The sequence below is a fragment of the Calypte anna genome, chromosome 14 (assembly GCF_003957555.1).
Source record: "Calypte anna isolate BGI_N300 chromosome 14, bCalAnn1_v1.p, whole genome shotgun sequence".
Lineage (NCBI taxonomy): Eukaryota > Metazoa > Chordata > Aves > Apodiformes > Trochilidae > Calypte > Calypte anna.
The window spans coordinates 7,671,323-7,690,402 of NC_044260.1; the positions used below are offsets into that span (position 1 = coordinate 7,671,323).

A 19,080-nucleotide genomic window follows, 5' to 3' on the forward strand; every position below is an offset into this window, starting at 1 on the left:
CCCCATGCAGTCACTTCTGATCACAGATCTTGCAGAGAGCATCTGCAAAACCCACTGAAGACAGGAGCATTTCTGCCCACCTTTTGATGACAGAGGTCGATTTGTGTCCACTACTTATTGGAGAAATACTTGGAGACAATCCCATCACACATTCCCATTTGAGGGCTTTCAATATTGAAACAAATTATGAGTATAAGGGAAGAACATTTCCAAGTTTAAGTAGTTTAGAAGAAACCCTCTGTGTATGTGCATTAGTGTTATGAATATTAAAAAGCTAATGCCACAACTTCACTTTAAGAACATGTGCATGGAGGTACAGATACTCTCATCCTTCTACTCACATGGAGTACCATAGTACAAACCAGAAGCAGGAGGTCCCCAGCAGTTAGTCTCAGTGGTCTAGGATACAGAGTAGCCTGCAGCTGTAATTTTCAGCTGTCCTTAGAGAGAAGCCTATCCCAACAGTTCTAATTATTTCCTCATGCCGTCTCTTTCCCCGCTACATATGATTTAGCCTTGGATTCCTGTACATTTTGGGAAGTTCTATGAAGGTCCAAGTTCAAAATGGGAACAAGTATGCAGTGAATAAAATACTGTCAGAGGAAGAAACAGTCCATAAAGCCTGCAAAGTGTCTCCAACATCCAGCGGGTTGGAGTGGGAGGGGTACAACTGACCACCACAGGTTTTTATGTAATACAAGTTGAACAGTACAGGGAAAACTGAAGCTCAGCTGTGCACAGGCAGCCGGGGCACTGCTCACTCCGCAGACAGCTGCAGAGCAACAACACAGGATCAGGGGGGTTTACAGAATTGAAGGTGTTTCTGCACCAACTGATGGCTTGGCTCAGCAGACATTAACTTCGACTGCAATAGCAGGGTGGCTGGAGTAGTGAGGAAGATGTTGCTCACAGCAGCATTTTGAGGCAATAGTAAAGCAAACAAGGACTTCAAAACACGCGCGAGGCAGCTGCGATTTCTGTCCTACAGTTTGCTGGAATCTGGCCCGGTACAGTGCAAATATACGGAAAGAACGGGTAAATAATATAAGTATAAAAAGGGCAGAATAGCGATCGCAGGAGCTTGAATCTTCACCAACCTCCCGGCCCACAATTCACCCTCCGGCGCTGGAGCCAGGGCTGCCCGCGCACCAGGGCTGAGCACTGGCAGCCATCTTCCCCCGGGCCTGGACCCGGCCTTGGCCTTGAGCCGGGGAGAGGAAAACAACTCCTGCCGAGGACTTGCTCCTCGGGTGGCCCCGCGGCCGCCGGCTGTCACCTCACGGGCTCCGGCACCGCTGCCAGCGCCTGTGGGGAAGACCGGGGCGGGGCATCACCTCCCCCCGCTAGCGTCAAGACGGCAGAACCGCCCTGCCCAGTCCTGCCCCCCGGGGCACCCCGGTCAGCGCAGCCCCGTGCTGGGGCTCTCGGCCCCCGAGCTACGGCTGAGGCCCAGCGGGGGGCGGGCGGAGCCGCCTCAGGGCGCGGCGCATCACGCCAAGGGGAGGGACCGGGCGGCGCCGAGGGAAGCGAGTGCGCCTGCGCACGGCGGCCGGCGACGTCTGCGCACGAGTCTGTGACGATAGAACCAATCTTACGGCCGGGCCCGCCCCCTGCGCGTCCAGCCTGATGGACGTGCCGACGGACCAATGGGAGCCGGAGAGGCCGTTCAAACCGGCCGTGCCGGGGCGGGGGTGACCAATCGTAGGGGGGAAGGGAGGGCGCTCCCTCGCGCCGCCGGTGGGCGGCCGCACGTTCCCAGGCGCCTCCGAGGGGGTTTTGCTGCGCTCGGGGCGGGGCCGGTGCTCAGTGTGTTTGCAGTCGGCGGTCGGGCGGTCCGACCCGGGAGCATGGGGGTGAGGTAGAGCCGGCCCAACTGCTGAGGGGACGCGAGAACGGCTGTCCGGCGGGGCTGGGCCTGCGCGGCGGCGGGGAAGAACGCGGAGCCGGCCGGAGGATGGAGGATAAGAAGGAAGAGGGTGAGGCGGAGATCCAGGAGCACGGGCCTGAGCACTGGTTCAGCAAGTGGGAGCGGCAGTGCCTGGCCGAGGCCGAGCAGGAGGAGGCGCTGGCCCCGGAGCTGCAGGACGAGGCGGCGGCGCAGCCCGAGCACAAGCAGCAGAAGCTCTGGCACCTCTTCCAGAACTCGGCCACCGCTGTGGCGCAGCTCTACAAGGGTGAGAGCTGGCGGGTGACGGTGGGGCCTGGGCCTGCGGGTGTGTGTGTGCACTGCCGGGGCCTGGCGGGCGGCGGGGCCCGAGCGCTGTGGTCTGGAGGCGGAGGCCGGGCCTGGAGATGTGGTGGTCTGGTGGGGGGCGCTGGGGCTACGAACAGCCGCGGAACCGCCGGGTTTGGGGTGGGAGCGGGGCTGCGGGGTCACAAAGGGGATGTGGCGGCAAGGGTGGCCTGGGCAGAGGGAGGAGCGGGCTTCCGGCCTGGGGGCTCCGCTCCCGTCTATAGAGGCAGACGGGAAAACAAAATGGCGTGAGGGGCAACCGCGGCCGCTGCCCAGATATCGCCGTTCGAGGCTTCCAGCCGAGCGGCCTGAGGCGGTGGAGCCGCCGGTCCGGTTCTTGTGTCGGCCCGGCCTGGCCACCTCTGGCTCCGGCCGACAACTGGCGGAGGGGTCGGCCTGGGGAAACGGCCGGAGGGGCCGTGCCGGCCCGCGGAGAGGCAGGGCGCTCTGGCGGAAGGCGGCTCGGCGGGGAGCCGCGACGGGAGGGCCCGGAGTGGCGGGGGCGAGTCCTGAGAATATCCGGGGAGCTGCGGGCTCCGGGGGCGGGGAGCGTGAGGGCAGACCGAGAAGCCCGGCCCTGCCGGCGGCGGCTCCTGACGCCCAGCCCAGGGAAAAGGCTCCGACAAAATGGCGAAGTGAGGGGCTGGCCTCATTGTGCGGCGGGGGCTGCGGCGGGGGCCGGGCAGGGCCCTTCTCCGGCGGGCTTGGGTCGCCGCCGCTGCGCTCGCTGCCCTGTCCGGGTCGTTGCCGGCCCGCCTTTCTCGGCCCTGATCCCGAGTTGCCTTCGGAAGGTGGAACAAAATGGCGAAACCTAACATGGCCGTTCGGAGTTGATGACTCCAAAATAAACAGCGTGTGTCCTTCCCTCCCTGCAGATCGCGTGTGCCAGCAGCCGGGGCTCTCCCTTTGGGTCCCCTTCCAGAACGCCGCCACTGCGGTCACCAACCTCTACAAAGGTAAGGGGCTGCTCCTCTTCCCCCTGACACCGCTGCCCGGCAGCCCTCCCCGCCGAGCAGGGCCCCACTCTGCCTCCTGCCCTGGCTTACTCATAAGCAGGGCCTGTTAATGTCTCTTATTCACCCTGATAAAATCTAACCCGAGACTGCTTCCTGAATCTTGCAAGTTTTCCCGGGGCCACTTTAGCTGACGATAGCTGAATCTTTTTTGTTGCCTCATGTGAGTGACTAATAACTTGAGCTGTTTTACTTCACAAACCTTGGAAAAGGATGTTTTTAATGTGTGGCTTGCTTTCATGAATTCAAAGAAAGAGTGCAATAGCTTAAGTTATTAAACATTACTTAAATTTCCCCCATTTTCTATATTTATTTCACAGTATGCTGAATATTGGTATGTCAGTAGAAAACATGCACATTAACAGTGAAGTGAAGGTGGGGTTTAGTGTTTGTAAAATTCGGCATATTTATGTGACAAAGTTTTATCATCCTGCAATAGTGAGGGTTCCTAAGTGTGCTTCCCTGGTTATTTTGAGCACTAAATGTCATTAAGGCTGTGTCTAGTGTGGCTGTAAGAAGACAGTGTTAGCCAAAACTTAGATAAGAATGCACTCTGCACGTGGCTCTGCTTTTGTTTTGTTGTACTGTCTGCTTCTGACAGGGTCCCTTTCTGAATAATTCTTTAAGTTGTCACTATAGACTGCTGAAGAATAATTCAGTGGTCTTTAGTTTAAAAATTATCAGTGGATGTTTAAATTGGTGCTGTGATTCCTGGTGCTTCTGTCTTCTGTTCCCAGGGAGGAACAAAGTTCCAAATTGTTGTTTCTCTGGCTTGTAGATTAATTTTTATTTTTGTTTTGGAATGTTGTTTTTTCTTGGTCTGTGCAGCATTATCTATATCTCTATCTGCATGTTCTTTTATTTGTGTCTAGTTTCTCCCTTTCTGATTTGGTTTAAGCAGTTGAACTTAGTGATGTGTTTATGATGGCTGATCAGGTTTCTGACAGATATGGCCAGAGCAGAGAGGAAATGTAAATGTATAACCCACACTGCCAGGGACCTGGATCTCTTGCAGAAAGTGCATTTGGATTTTGTGTTTGTGTCAGAGACCATATAAAGGGGCAGCACATCCCATAATAGGTTAGGTGTTTGCCTGAGGGAGTGGGTCACTAGAACATGGCTTAGGTTGCCAGTCACCAGTATGGTGCTAGAGTAGCAGCAGGTATTGTTAAGTTATCTGAAATAATTAGTCTTTTTGTACAAATAGTATTATTTGCTCTTATAGCACCTTACCTACAAAGACTAAGGCTGATTATTTTTTTTCAAATCAAAGGATTACTTGTGCTATAGGCAAAATGAGCCACTTTTTTTTACAATATTGTGATTAATAGAAGAATACTTAGGTGGTCATCAGCGAAACTAGAATTTAAGTAGGAAGTTGTCTTTATTCAGGCATAATGCAATACTTCCAAAAGTTGCACTGGAAACAAATCTTGCCTAGAAACACATCTTCAAGAGGTGCTCAAGTACCTCACTTATTCAGAACTGCCATCTTTCAGACTTCCAAGTGGGTAGAAATTTGTTAAGAACACAGGTAGAACCAGCTAAACAGTGGCACATATCAAGCAAGTTGGAGTGTCTTAATGTGAATTTGCCTTCCCTACTGGTGACCATGGCTCTTTAAAACCTCCTCCTGTTGTTTCTCACATACTCAGTAACGTTTGTGTTTGTGGACTGTGTCAAAACACTGGAGAAAGACTTGGTGTGGTAAACTGAACACCACAAACTGCCTTTTGGCCTGTCAGCTGGTTTCTGATCTGATAAATGCTTGGAATTTTGAGACATCAATTCTTTTAAGAAGAGCTACATGAGGAGTAGTTCATAAGGAGTATGCTGTGATGTCTTGCATATCAGCATTTATTTTTCCTGAAATTTGATTTGAAGTTTAGGATCACTCCATACTATGATGGTCTTAGATCATCAATTTCTGATTGGTACTGGTCATGGAGGTTGTGTTTAAAGACATTTGATTATTTTTCAGATTACACTACAGAAATGAACACAGGGCTTTTAATGTCCGATTTATAACATTGAGCCACTGCAGAAAGTTTTAGCCATATATTGAAGTAAGGTTTGAGCCTTCAATTTATCTTTTTTTAAATACAAGCTGAGTGTTAGGTAATGCTAGTTTTGACTTAGTAATTTCAGGATGTAGGCAGTAGCATTACTGCTTATGTTTTGCCAGCTTAAGTTTGTAAACAAAGTTGTTGTAGCTTTTACTGTAAAAATCTAATCTTTCCCAGGGTAATGATGCTTGAAATTTGTCCAGACAGCCTGTGTTCACAGGCTGATAACTAGTTCACAGTCAGTCCTTTGGAAAGCATTCAGGTATACGAGGAAATCAGGCTATTGCCATAAAGCTCACCTCTGAGGAGGACTTTCTCATGGTATTTAATGAAGGGATTAAAGGCATATTGTCAGTTTCCACATTGGCTCCAAAGTGTTGGGTAGCTTTTACTGTGAGTGCATTGGAGGTTGAGGTGCTGTGGAGTATAAAATGGCTGGAGGAATAATGTGTCATGTTGCCACTGGAATTAGTGTTTGTAAATCTTGTCTCTGCTGCTTTGTAATCAAAACGGCTACAAATTCTTAGACTGCATGAAAGTTACTAAGATGTTACATTGTATAAACTACGTATAGCATTTATTCTAAAAGCCCCAATATTTAGCCAAGATCAGTTTGAGATTTTTTTTTGTAGGTTGGTACATTTGAAGTGCTACTGTAGATTTCAGTGCTGTCTTCTGTGGACAATGCAGTGGTGCTTTAGAATATATGCTTAACAATAGCAATCAAGTAATAGTGATTATTTGGGATTTTTTGAATGTCAGAAAACTAGATATGAATGTCACTATACCTGTAAATATCTTGGACAGCTGTTCTTAAATCTCTTAATATTGTTCTGGGCAAATGGGTCTCATGTTGGACTTAGTAAAGCAAGAATACAAAATGCTGTTTTAATGAGGTCTGACAGATTTATCAAAAATCTATGGAAATCAAGTAGATGAAATCAGAGTGGATACGTTGATGTCTTTTAATGGAGCAAGAGCAACAGCAACATAGCTATTTCAATTTTATGAAAATTACTGCTATTGGCAAAGCTCTGTTAACAAATCTATACCAAACAAGATGTGTAGAGAAGATGGATTGTCTCACCTGCTACTGTTGTCTGAAATTACTCAAACTATTTACTGAAGTTTGAAAGCAATGTAATACAGGGCATTTGAGCATGCTGCTTAGAGGCACAGATATAACTCGTATGCACAGGTGAACAGTTTGATCAATAGAGAAAGAAATTGTGTTTTATAGTAGGGTTAATTGCAAATAATGTGTAAAGCTTTGGTATGTAAAATCTGCAATAGGATCTTAAATGGGGAAGGAAATTTTTTTAGACTTCCTTTTTAAATGGTATGATGAGGAGTTGGAAGGCATTGGGGACACTTGTGTTCTAACTAGTTTCAAAACTATGGCTTCCTGCAAATAGCCTTTGCAATTAAAATTTAGATGAAATTATAGAGACACTAAGGAAATCTTGAGTTTTCTGACAACTCCTTAGCTACCAGAACCAAGAAAAGCTGTTACTCCCTTTATGGGGGCTTACTGACTCTGCTGATGCACTTCAGTGTTTCTTGGAAGTGTGTTGTCTGTTGGTTTAAGTACCTTCCTCGGACTTACAAGCACTGTTTTTGTTCTAAATGTACTACAGTGTGTAGTGTAGTGTGTTTTTGTAAACAGTGCTGTAGTGTTGACCTGAAGCATAGTAATTGCTCTTTAGGTGGTACTTGAGTTGCTGGTGACTTTTTCACTTGTACTGGAGGGGAAAATTTTTAGCTAAAATATTCTCTTCAGGTTTAATAGGACTCATCTTAAATGTTAGTTGATTTGCTGCTGCCAATTTGGTACTGTGTGACAGTAACCTGTAGAGTGTATCTCTTTCCTAAGGTTGACCAGAAGCTATATCAGTGATGTGCTTTATCTGTAACACTAAGAAAATTTTTCTGTCTTCTTGCAGAAAGTGTGGATGCCCATCAGCGAAGCTTTGATGTAGGAATTCAGATTGGCTATCAGCGTCGGAATAAGGATGTGTTAGCTTGGGTTAAAAAACGCAGAAGAACTATTCGTAGAGAAGACTTGATCAGCTTCCTATGTGGAAAAGTTCCTCCTCCAAGAAATTCTAGAGCTCCCCCAAGACTGACTGTAGTATCCCCTAACCGAGCTACTTCAACAGAAACTAGCTCATCTGTAGAGACTGATTTGCAACCCTTCCGTGAAGCCATAGCTCTGCATGGTAACAGTAATTTTTTCAATACTACATGGTTAAAAATGGGTGGGGGTTCTAAAAGCATGTCTGGCTCTTGACCATTGCTGGTATCATAATGTCATGTACTTGATGTTCCAGCTGAAGGTATGTCTCTTAATTCTCTAGGAGTTTTTGCATGTGTAAGGTGTGTAGTTACTAAAAGTTGCATAGGAAAAGGACTGTAAAAAAATTAGGTTTGGATCTAATATTCTGCATCTGTGAACTCAGCGCTTCATACTTAACTCAGCAGTGTTTCTGAAGCATAAGGAGACTTGGCATTCATACCTGTGCTAAAGTAAACAGAATTCCTGGAAAATGGTAATACTGTGTTAGCAACTAGTTAAATACTGTGTGTTTTCTGATATGAATATTAAGTAGCATGCTCTGCATTGGACTTTTAGCTAGAAAGGGATAAAGAAACTTTTTAAATAGCTCGAGCTGAAATGAGGCAGTTTATATGTGGGTTTTATGCCTTCTAAAATTCAAAGGCTAGCAGATATCTTGATATAAATAGTAGACCATTGTAAAAGTAAAAAAATCAAGCTATATGTAGGATAGTCTATGAAAATTAAATGAAATTTTTACTCTTTCAATATTCTCAGTGGGGTTGCAATTAATAAGGTAATTAGATGAATCCTGAAAATAGTCCTTGCCTCTGTTATGTTGTGGTAGTTTTTCAAGATACATAATCCAGGCATGGTTACTGTTTAGAGGACAGCTTAGTTCTGGTATTGTTTGCTGCTCTGCCATTTAAATCAAGCATGCTCTCAGTTTTTGGCAGTTTTCCTTCTTATATGGGAAGCTGGCTAGGGAATTCGGTGTACCAGTATCGTTATTTCTGTGGGTAAAGTCAAGTTCATGAGGAGAACTGCAGAAGCTGACTCTTGCCCACTCTGGTGTGAGAACACACTTTAAAAGGTTTTTTTTAAAACTGCAGTTGAATCTGATATGCAATTGCTTCAACTAAAAAAGCTTGCTCTTCGACACAGTGAGCTCTCAAGCAGAGTAAATTGTGTTTACTAATATTGTGTAATGTCCTTATACTGATTCTTAGCATCTGCTTGGTATAGATGTGTTTTGTAGAAGTCACTTCTTTATAGCATGGGAATCTGAACCATGTAATAAGTTCTTTCATGTTTTATGACCTAATACAGGGTCATGAGAATAGTAGGAAGTTCTCTGGCACTGCAGAGGCTAGAAATGCACTCATCCCCTTCATCAGCTGGGTGACAAGATTACGTGTCAGTCACCTTCTGGATTAGGTTGTCCTGATATCAGTTTCAACCTGGTCTTTGACACAAATGCTTTTGTGCTGATCCTTTGGTGACTGGGTTGTATTTGGCCTCTTAACTGTTGTGAAGTTATTGCCTGCAATATCTGTGTTCCTCCAGCTTCTCCTGCAATTTCCTTTAACATGAAGGAAGCTGTGATTAAACTAGCTCCCAAACTATTTTCCTGTTTATAATGAGCTTCTCAGAACTATGTTTTGATTTCTGAAATCTGCATAGGATCTTCAGTTATGTGTACATTGGTGTCCTCTGCAGGGCTATCTTCATTTCTGGCAGGCTGCTTAAAAGTGATTTCTTCTAGGTGTTGTGAGGAAGCACGAGAAAACCTGATGGTACTGAGTAGCAGTCCTCAGCAAGTGTTCAGGGCTAAAGCTTTGTGGGGAATTTTCAACTGGCATGTGAAGTAATGAGGCTTCTTGTGCTGGTAGGCTTTCTGTGGAAATGAAACATTTCACTATTGAAAATGTGGATGGGCTGAATTGGATGGGTAAATGCTGAAACTTGGTGCTCCAAGTGTGGTCTCTTAGTGAAGCAGGGATAGGTATGAATCTTGCATTTTGACAGAATAAAGTTCTACTGAGGTTGAGCTGGTTTACTGCCTTCTCAGAAACAGGGATTTATACTGGTGTAAAGACCATGGTTCTTTAACTTGTTGATCTTTCTCTTTGGGGAAATACCTGTTCTTTGATCCAAATGCTGCATAATCACATGTGAAAACTTTGACAGAAGATGTGGTAGCAAAGGAGCGAATAATTAAATATTTCCTGGAACATCAAAAGATAATTCCATAATATCTTAATTAAGATATTAGTACAATCTAATAATCTGTACAATATCAGTACAATTTTAGAACTGTATGATGCTCCTGAAGAGGAAGTGTTAAAAACCTAATTTCTAACCATATCTTTTCTGTCTCAAATCTTATGTCTGATCTATAGTGTAGCTTGGCAAGCTAGTTAATTTTTTTTTTTAAAGAGAGTTAGGGATTTTGAATCCCAAATTTACTTCTGTTAAATTATCAATAGGCATTGCTGTAAAAAGAAACTTGCTCTTCTCTACTGTCTGCTTTGCAAACTTACTACAGTAGGTAAAAGCAAAATGGTCATGCTGAAAAACTACTGATACAGGAATGCTTAATGTGTATTTGACCATCCTTTTAACTCTATAGCATATATGCTTTGCAGCTCTTACTGAAGTCTGTAGTGTAACTGCATGTTACTAGAGAATAAGATTTTTTGAGCTATGTAACCTCTTGAGACAGCTGAAGTTTGGTACATCAAAAAAAAATACTTGTCCTTAATATCAACTTTCCATCATCTGTGTGCTGATGGGTAGCCTTTAAAGTAAAACATGACTGGAAGCTTAATCTGTGACTTCCTGAAATGAGTCAAGGAAAGCTGAGCAGCTAGCTTGAGGTAATACGTGCTGTTTTACTCTAAGGTTCAAGTGGATTTTTCTGAACTTCAGGAACTGTGTCTGATGCTTAACATTTTTAAGGTGTGATAGTGGAAGCTTATATTGTCCAATATTGTAAATACAGAGTCAGGTTTTTAACTTCCTCCAGACTCTTAAGGGGTCACTGCAGTTAGCATAGATGGATATCTTCATGTTTTCTGGATGTGTATTGCTATATCCAGTGCTGTAAGGGAAGGGTTCTAAATGGCAGAATTGCATCAAATGAGGTAGTATTCATAAGATTCCAAAAATCTGACAAGCCGGATCATTTTCTGCTTGGCTGTAGCTAGCATACGTCTTGCAGTGCTGGTGACAGTGCACAGTCTATATTTAATATTGTAGCTTGGTCTTTTAATGTGGTATGTACTCCATGCTTTACAAAGCCATACTCCAAATGGTTTGAGAAATGCTATGGTTTGTGGAGGGGAAGGCTGCAAACACAGGAAGGTAAGGCTGTAGTGTATTGGACTTGAGCATTAATATTTAATGATGGTGTGAATGAGCAACAACAAAGTGAAGGAGTGTTAGTTCTTTGGCTGTTTTTTTAATGTTGATATATATCATTAATGTGATTCAGTCTCTCTATGAGGGGGAGCCCTTGCTGTAGCATATAGAAGCATGTGACTTGGCCCCTTTAAAGAGTCTGAATTTTGATTAGGCCGCTTTATTCTCTTCTGAAATTAATCAACTGCAATTTTAAATAACAGCAGTTTTTAGCAGAGTGAAGTAGCAGTTGGTAGAAGAGGGGATGGGAGAGCAAAGTTCAGGCTACTCTGAGAGTTTAACTTAAAGGTTGTGTGTATATATAGCGGTGGTAGGACTGTGTATTGGTATGTAGTGCTAAAACTTGCTCTATGAGCAGTACTGTGAAAAGGGTGAGTATGGCAGAGGAGTGACAGGATCTATCTGCATGCCACTTTGTATTTATCTGGGGTTATTAACTAATTCCTGCTTTAGTCTTACACTTATTGAAACATGAATGTTCTTTTTGATACTTCTGATTAAAAGTTCTGGAAAACAATAGTTAATTGTTTTGCTATATATAATAGTATTGCTATACTGACCAGTAGTTATGCAGCATATTATGCTGTGGTAGTAACCTGAATAGCTGATACTCATTACAGGTATGGTTATAGTGCAAATAAGGGGCATTTTCAGTTGGGTAGGCCAGTGTTGAGAAACTTGTTAATTTTGAGTCGACAGTTCTATTTACCTTAAGTATTTTATAATACTCCATTAAAGCAATGCTTTTAAACAAACATTCAGATAACTTGATAGTTTTGGAGAGTACTTAGTTATGAATTAGCTACTGTTAGTAACTTTCTTCTATACAGCAGCTTTTTCTAGTAGTACTATAATAAATAACATAGAAAACAACTTCAGATAAAGTGTTTCTGTGAAATTACTGGCTTTGAAACACCGTATAATTGACTTGACTGAAAAATGTAGCAGGAGTGAGAATAAGTACAGCAAAATATTTCTGGTATGCCATCCACTACAAACCTTTCAAGTTCAAAAAGGGAGAATGAAACTTCAGGTGAGATTGTGAAAGAAGTAAAGACACTTTAGTAGCTGTTTATCTCTCTCCTGTTGTATAGATAAAACTGATGTGCCTGTGATTAGGTCATGTTAATCACAAAATAAACAGGTTGTAAACAGGTTGTAAAATGGTATTAAGTCATGTAATCTTACTGTTTTTTAGTATCTATTACTGTTTGCTATCTGCTTTAACTGATTAAATGTTTCGGGAAGAGATCTGAGTCTGCTGGAAACTAAAACTCAGAATAATTCACATGGGTTTTATGACATTTCCTCTTTGCATTACAACAACTTTGAGAGAAAAAAACAACTGTGGATCACAGTTCACTTTGAGGTGCTGAAATATGCTTTCTCCACCACCAAAAAAAAAGTTTATGGCATTGATGCCTGGCTTCTAAGACATTGCTACCATGAAATGGCAACTTGGTATTTCAGTGCCTGCCTTGAATTTTCTTTACAAGTGTTCCATGTTGGCTTGATTACCCAATCCTAAATTGATCTAAATGTTTCCTTTGGCAATTCTCTCTTGGATAGATGTGTAGTGCTATGCAATACAGTTAACTACAAGTAACTGATAGCAAATTGTCACTCAGCAATGACTGTTACTAGTTGAGTGTTAAATACCTGTATGAGATGAAACATTAAACTGGAACTAGAAGTCCCTGTTGTGATGCAATATCCTTGTACACCTCTCTTTCTACAAAGTAATTCAAAACTATTCTTCTGCCTTTGGCATCAGGTTTGATTGAAGATTTTAACTTCTTGATTATCTTGTGAGGGTTTTTTAAATGTACAGTGGTTCACTATTACCCAAGCACTGGAAAGCTAGTGTTTGCTTGGGGCATTGCTCACAAACCTTGGCAGTCTGTTTTTGAATATGCTGCAGCATGTTGCAGATGCATCTTTTAATTCTGATTTATATCTTTTAAGAAATGCATGTTACTTGAAAAGGCTGTACTTACAATCATAGCTCATGAGTGATGCTGAAAAATGTGTCCTCACATCACAGGTCTGTTTTGGGGCTTAATCAGAATAATTTCTTTCCTTACTTGGGCATAATGAAAAGATGTAATGATAAAGTCAAATTAGTATTTTGATAATTCGGTTATGAATCATAATGTAAGAGTAACTGATAAGTGGTGTAAAATGTTTGTTTGGTGGAAGTAACAACACTGAACTTATGTTCAGAGCAGTGTTGCTTGAAATAGTGATGTGGGGGGTAATTTCTACAAACAAGTTTGGAATTGAAACAATGTCACCTTCTGTGCACTGTCAAATTTTTTCCAATTTAAATGTACAGGATGGACTAATGTTTTTTTTCTGATGTCATGCCAGTTGAAATTAAACTTGCTGTTGACTTTGAATTGTGAAATTATTTGTTAACTGTCCAAATTTTGCATGTGGGGTCTTTATCTGAGTTATGGTATCTAGATTGGCTTTTTGCTTGTACATCTGTCTTCAGTTCATGGCTTTACTTCCTTTGGTAGATGTAGAGTAGCCTCCTTTCTCAATAGTTTTGAATTTAAGTTTGACCTTAATCCTGGGAGTACTGTAACAAGCCTTATTTCTGAATTATTGTTTCACTAAAACAGCTTCTGCTTTTTAAATACTTTATACCATTGTGAGTGAAAGATGATTTTAGTATAAACAAAATCTGCAGGGTCTCTGTCAGTCTTCAAACTGTGCTTCTGCGTTGGAACACCACTTTGAGCTGTAACTAAAAGCTGTAAGAAAGCATCAGTGACTACTGCCTGTTTCTGATGGTTGCATAATGCCCAGTCTGTATCAAAGTATGTCCTGTGCTGTGTACAAGATTGAAGCATTACTTGTTTGTTCAACAGTAATATACAGCAGAGTGAAATTGGTTGGCCTATTTTATCCTGACTTGCATATCATCCTGCCACTGTTGTAATGGCTTTAGAATTTATGTTCCAATGGAGGCTTCTGGCACCTGAACAACTAGTTATAGCAGTCTGTTCTTCCCAGAGCCTCTGAAGTTGCTTGTTTGGCCTACCAGCAGCTAACTGGTGTTAGGTTTTATTAGGCTTTACTTGCCTGTGTGTTACTCTTGACTGTATGTGAGGGTGTGTATTAATTGGCTTTGCACACATAAGAGTGTGATGGCTGGAAAAAGGTAGAGGTACTAAAGAATTTAAAGGCTGCAGAGATGAAATTGTCCAGGATTATTTACATGTGTGCTTGTTCTTATTGCTACAGAAATATCCAGATGTAGTTCTTGCTCTGCTGTTCATCTTCCTGCATGACTCTTGCTTTGGTAATTTATTTCTAGGGCCAAGGAATGTTGTTGTCCTTGCCTAATAAATACAGATTTGAAACAGTTATGACAACAAAGATGCTTGTCTTACCTGAGCTCTTGTTTATCTACAAATACAGCCTGGTTCCAAATGGAGAAGAATTATTAGGCTTTCATGTACCAGTGCTAGTTTTGGAATGTCCCTCTTCTGCAAAGTTGTAATAATACTGAAGACCAAGTTTAAATCAGTATGAAATCTGTGGTTTCTTTGTTTCTAGAAGTAGTAAACTTTCTGCTTTAAATGTTTTATTAATAGCCTGAACTCAAGCCAAAGTGATTGAGAGGAAAATGGTGACAGTGTTCTGGACCACATCTGTTAATAGCAAATTTTGGGGGATTTTCATGTGGCCTTGCTTGGCTTTTTTATTTGTAAGTGGTCTTATGAATTCTGCTCAAGCTGTGTTGGCTAATAGTGGCAGCCATAAAATACAACTTTAAAGGGTAGCTGTGTGGTATAGGCCTGTCTCAGATGTGCTGTCATACTGCAGTTTTCATTAGAGCTATAGTGATGGAGAGAGGGAGTGAAAGGGAGCAGGATGGTTGTGTTGAAAGCCAGATCAACCTGGAGAGCCCTTGGTAGGAGGATTTTCCTTCTGTGTAGCTATTGGTCTAGTGTGAAACCTTCATACTAAAACAAACAATCCATTCTTGAGTTAGACACACATTGTGAATAGCATGTAATTCTTATGGCTCTAGTATTTGCTGTAGTTTGTTGGTAAACCTGGTGCATAAGCTCACATTCAGTGTCAACAGAAGCTGTTCTGGTAATTGCTTAGATTCTTTTGTGGACTAAAAGATGGAAAAGTGTGGTCTGGACTTCAACAAGTGTCATACAAACAGAAGAATAAAGTGCCTTCAGTGTATCACTGCACGTCAGATGAGTGTCGTCTATTCTGCCACACATGGGAAAGTAGCTTGCTTTGCTGTTTGACCTAAATACTTTTTCTTTTCTTCCCCCCAGGTCTTAGTGGTGCAATGGCTAGTATAAGTGTTCGCTCAAGTACCCCAGGCTCGCCCACTCACGTGAGCAGTGGCTCCAATGCTAGTCGAAGGAGAAATGGACTCCATGATGTTGATTTGAACACTTTCATATCAGAAGAAATGGCACTCCACTTGGACAATGGTGGAACTAGAAAGCGTACCTCAGCCCAGTGTGGCGATGTCATTACAGACTCACCAACTCATAAACGCAACAGAATGATCTAAAATGCAAAAATTTCAAACCCACCATGCTGCTTGAAAGCCACTTGATCCTCAGAGTACTATTGAAAAGGAAACATGAGGCCATCTTTCCATATTCACTGTTTAAAACAAATGAATTCAATAATTGCCATAAAGGAAATTTTAGATATTACGTTAGATGCCTCATGTAACTGCGGCTTTCTAAAACTATATTCTTAGCAGAGGACATCAGATACTGTGTAGTAGCTAGCAAGATCATCATAGGCGAACATGTATCTGTTCCAAGGCTAAAAGTGACCTTACTTGTATTAAAGGGAAAGGAAATTTCAGATGTTTATTTGGTTATAGAATGCTTTTTTTTTTTTAATTTGTCCTTTATTTCCTGCTGTGTTGAGTATTTGCTTAAACAGTATTGCCAGTTTGACTGAAATTGTCTACAACATGACTTGGCATCTTTGTCAAAACTGCAGGCTTCCATTTTTGCAGCACTGTACCATGCACCTAGTTTCTATATAGTAACAGTGTGCAAGTTATAAATATTGGACTGTACCCTTTTTAGTTTTAAAAGCAGTTGATAATTCTGGTGATTGTGTGATAATGTAAAGAGGTGCTATGATGATCATGCAATTAATACTTAATATTGAATCAATACAAGGATCTTTATTGGATTAACTTTGTGTGTTTTAGTGCTCTGAAGTAGCAATATTAAACTTTTCCCCAGTTAACTTCATAGGATTTTAAATCAGTTTGACAAAATATATGTACTTATTGGTATTATCCTTGTGGTAATCATACACAGTGCAAACTGCACCAGTGCTGACCTAAATTTAGAGAAAGATGTCCTGTAATTGGAAAATAGGCTTTTCTGTTCAGTATTAGTGAAGTGTAGGTTTTGTGTAGACCCATAGCCTATTCTACATTTCCTGTGAAGTAATTGCCCATTGTTGGGGAGGGGTGGGAGGAGAGGGAATGAGGGGGAATAGTTGGAAAAAGATTGTGTTCTAACAAGTAAGACTTCTGGTCACATATGGAAACTTGGACTAACTTACACAAGATTCTGTGTGATGCCATCTCCTTCAGGAGGGAGTGACATGCAGGTTCTATGAAGTGCTAAGAAAATAATTTAAAACTGGAAGTTGATTATAAAGCTCTGGATAAACATGCCGTAAGGATGAATTAAAAAGGATAAATGGCTTTCTTTTTTTGTATTGAGCTTACATTCATAGGATTGAACTCTGGCTGCCATAAGTTAAGCATAACCTGAAACTGAACTAGAGATCAAGATTGCTCTGCTGCAAAGCTGTTTCTGACAGGGGAAGGCTATGTGTTGGTCTCAGAGTGTCATAATGATTTTTACATGTAGATGCAGTAAGTGTTTGGAGAGCTCTGGCTTTTAGGTCCTCTAAATCTCTGCCTAGGAAAGGAGGAGTAAGAAAGTGAAGACCTTCAAACAATCAAGTTGGGAAGGGGTACTTAGTGAGGTGGTATGCATGCTTTAACTGAAAGCGTAGGCTGATTCTTGGATGAAATGCAGCTATGTGAGATTTAAAAGACTAAAAAAAAAGTGGTATTCTAGCTAAATTAAGGCACCTTGAGCTCATTGTTAATACACAGCTCTTCAAGACTTGCTTATGTGCTTGTAGAGTCAGATATTTTTTTGTATTATCTTCCCTGTTTGAGGCAGCCTTCACTGTAGTTTTGCTTCTTTTTACCCTGTCATTCCTCTCATTGGTGTTCTGAAGTCAAGGCAAGACAGCAGTGATGTGCTAAATTCTCAGAATTCAAGGTCCTCTACAAAGAGCCTGACTTCCTTGCTTTGTGGTGCTTCCATCAAATTTCTTTACATTGAAGAGCTCGTGGAGATGTCAGCAGTTGCACAGTACTATTACTAGAGGACTTGCAATTTATGGGACAAGTGTAAGAACTGTCCAAAGCAAGATGGTAGGAACCGTTCAAAACCCCCACCTGTGTTAAATAGCTGAACTTGCACATCACCTGAAGACTCAGTATACATTAACTTCAGTTACTGCTATTAACTATGATTCATAAGACTTTTTTTAATGTAAAATATTAATACTGCATAAACTAGTTTTCATTTGGAGACTGCACTTCAACAAAGATTTTGAAGATGGTATCTAAATATATGTTAGTATTTATTAGGCTATTGGCAGAGGGGTTTTTTCTGTTCCAGAAGAAAAATCTGGAGTCCTGAACAGAAAGGACATGTGTGAGAACCATTCTTCATCTTTTCTGTTTGTTCATTAACTGGCTTGTACAACTAAGATGCTTATGCTCTGCAATTTCTAACATACTTTACTTTTACATGTGGTAAAGGTAACATCATATTGGTGTCAGTTCTGCATATATGGACTGAACTGTAACGATGCTTCTGGTCTAGCCCAAATATACAGAGCCTGTTCAAATTCTCCCTTTCCTTGCAGTGAAATAAATCTTGTTAATGCTTTGAAGCATTAATTCAACCTAGTACAATCTCAAACTAAACTTGTCTGGTTTTTTTTTTGATTTGTGCCATTTTTCTTTGAAAGGAAGAAGGCTGAGATATTTAACTGGTCGCATTAATGTTTTTTTGCTTGTACCTTAAATATTTGGCAAGTTTTTGATTGTTTTTCATTTAGCCCCAACTGTTGTTTGCTCTTTGTTAACCTCTGCCAGAATGATCAAAAAATGCATGTATTCATCTGGAAAACACAAGGAGAAACAGGTTGTCTCAAAAAAAAAAAAAAAAGAAAAAAGAAAAAAAAAAATAAAGTCCAGTACCTGTTGCTTTGAAGGCTATTTCTTGTGTCAGTGTAGAAAATTGATACTCTGGATATAGTTTTCAGCTATTATCCAAACTATAGCTCCTGGAGCCAGAAGTGAGTTGAATTCCTCTAAGAACCTGAAGAATTGAGAACTATTTAATTTGATAAAAATGGTGCTTGCTTTTGGTTTTTCCAATGAATCGTGTAGCTGAATGGTTTCTTCTCCATGTACATCAAATCTAACATGAATGTGCAGCAAGTTACATAAAGTACATCCTGCACTGAAGCTACTGAGCTTGGCTTGCTTATTAATGAAGTAAGTTTTAAATGTTAAATTCAAATCTATATTGCAATAAAATAACGCAAAAATGATTTTGGCTGAAACTGAAGTCCTGCAGTTAAACTTATTCTCAAATGTGGTTTACCCAGCTGGAGTAATAGAAGCTCTTAAGTCATAAACCTAATAAAAAAAATAAATTCAAGTAATCAGGCTGCTTTGTAGTTCTTTTAAGTTTTTGAATAATAACAGTCCATCAGTAAACCCAAACCCAGATACAGTCAGTGCAACTTGACAGGCCTGTTTATTTCTGCAGAGCAGGAATTATCTTTAGACTGCAATTTGATGGTAGCTGTTTAGTCCAGCTGCACTTCAGAGGTTTACTTTTGTTTTATGGATCGATGAAAGTATTAAGAATTGGGGTGTACTGTTGCATTTCTTCAACATGTTCTGCAGAGTTTAACATACTAATATTAAAGAAAAGCATCTTAAACTGTGCCACTTAAAACCTCTTAAAGTTCAGTGGTATTGACTTCAGTAGCAGAGCTTTCCCATCTCTTGCAAAATACTCTGGATGCAGAGAAATTAGGTGCTTTAATTAGCAGCTTTGCCTGCTGTATGTGGATGTCCCTAAATCTGAAACCATTTTCCACTTACTGTATCAGCAGGCCTTTGAATTTCACAATGAAGAAAAGATTTATTTCACAAAAACCTTTTAA

At 41.5% G+C, this 19,080-nt stretch overlaps 1 protein-coding gene across 1 annotated transcript; it reads left to right on the top strand.

Moving 5' to 3' along the window:
* The first annotated feature begins 1,763 nt into the window (after window positions 1-1,763).
* C14H16orf72 (chromosome 14 C16orf72 homolog) lies at window positions 1,764-18,566 on the top strand. The gene is made up of 4 exons (XM_030460186.1): window positions 1,764-2,174; window positions 3,109-3,189; window positions 7,256-7,531; window positions 15,102-18,566. Exons 1-4 carry the CDS (start codon window positions 1,955-1,957, stop codon window positions 15,344-15,346), a joined length of 822 nt encoding a protein of 273 aa, XP_030316046.1. The 5' UTR covers window positions 1,764-1,954; the 3' UTR covers window positions 15,347-18,566.
* Window positions 18,567-19,080: the final 514 nt, after the last annotated feature.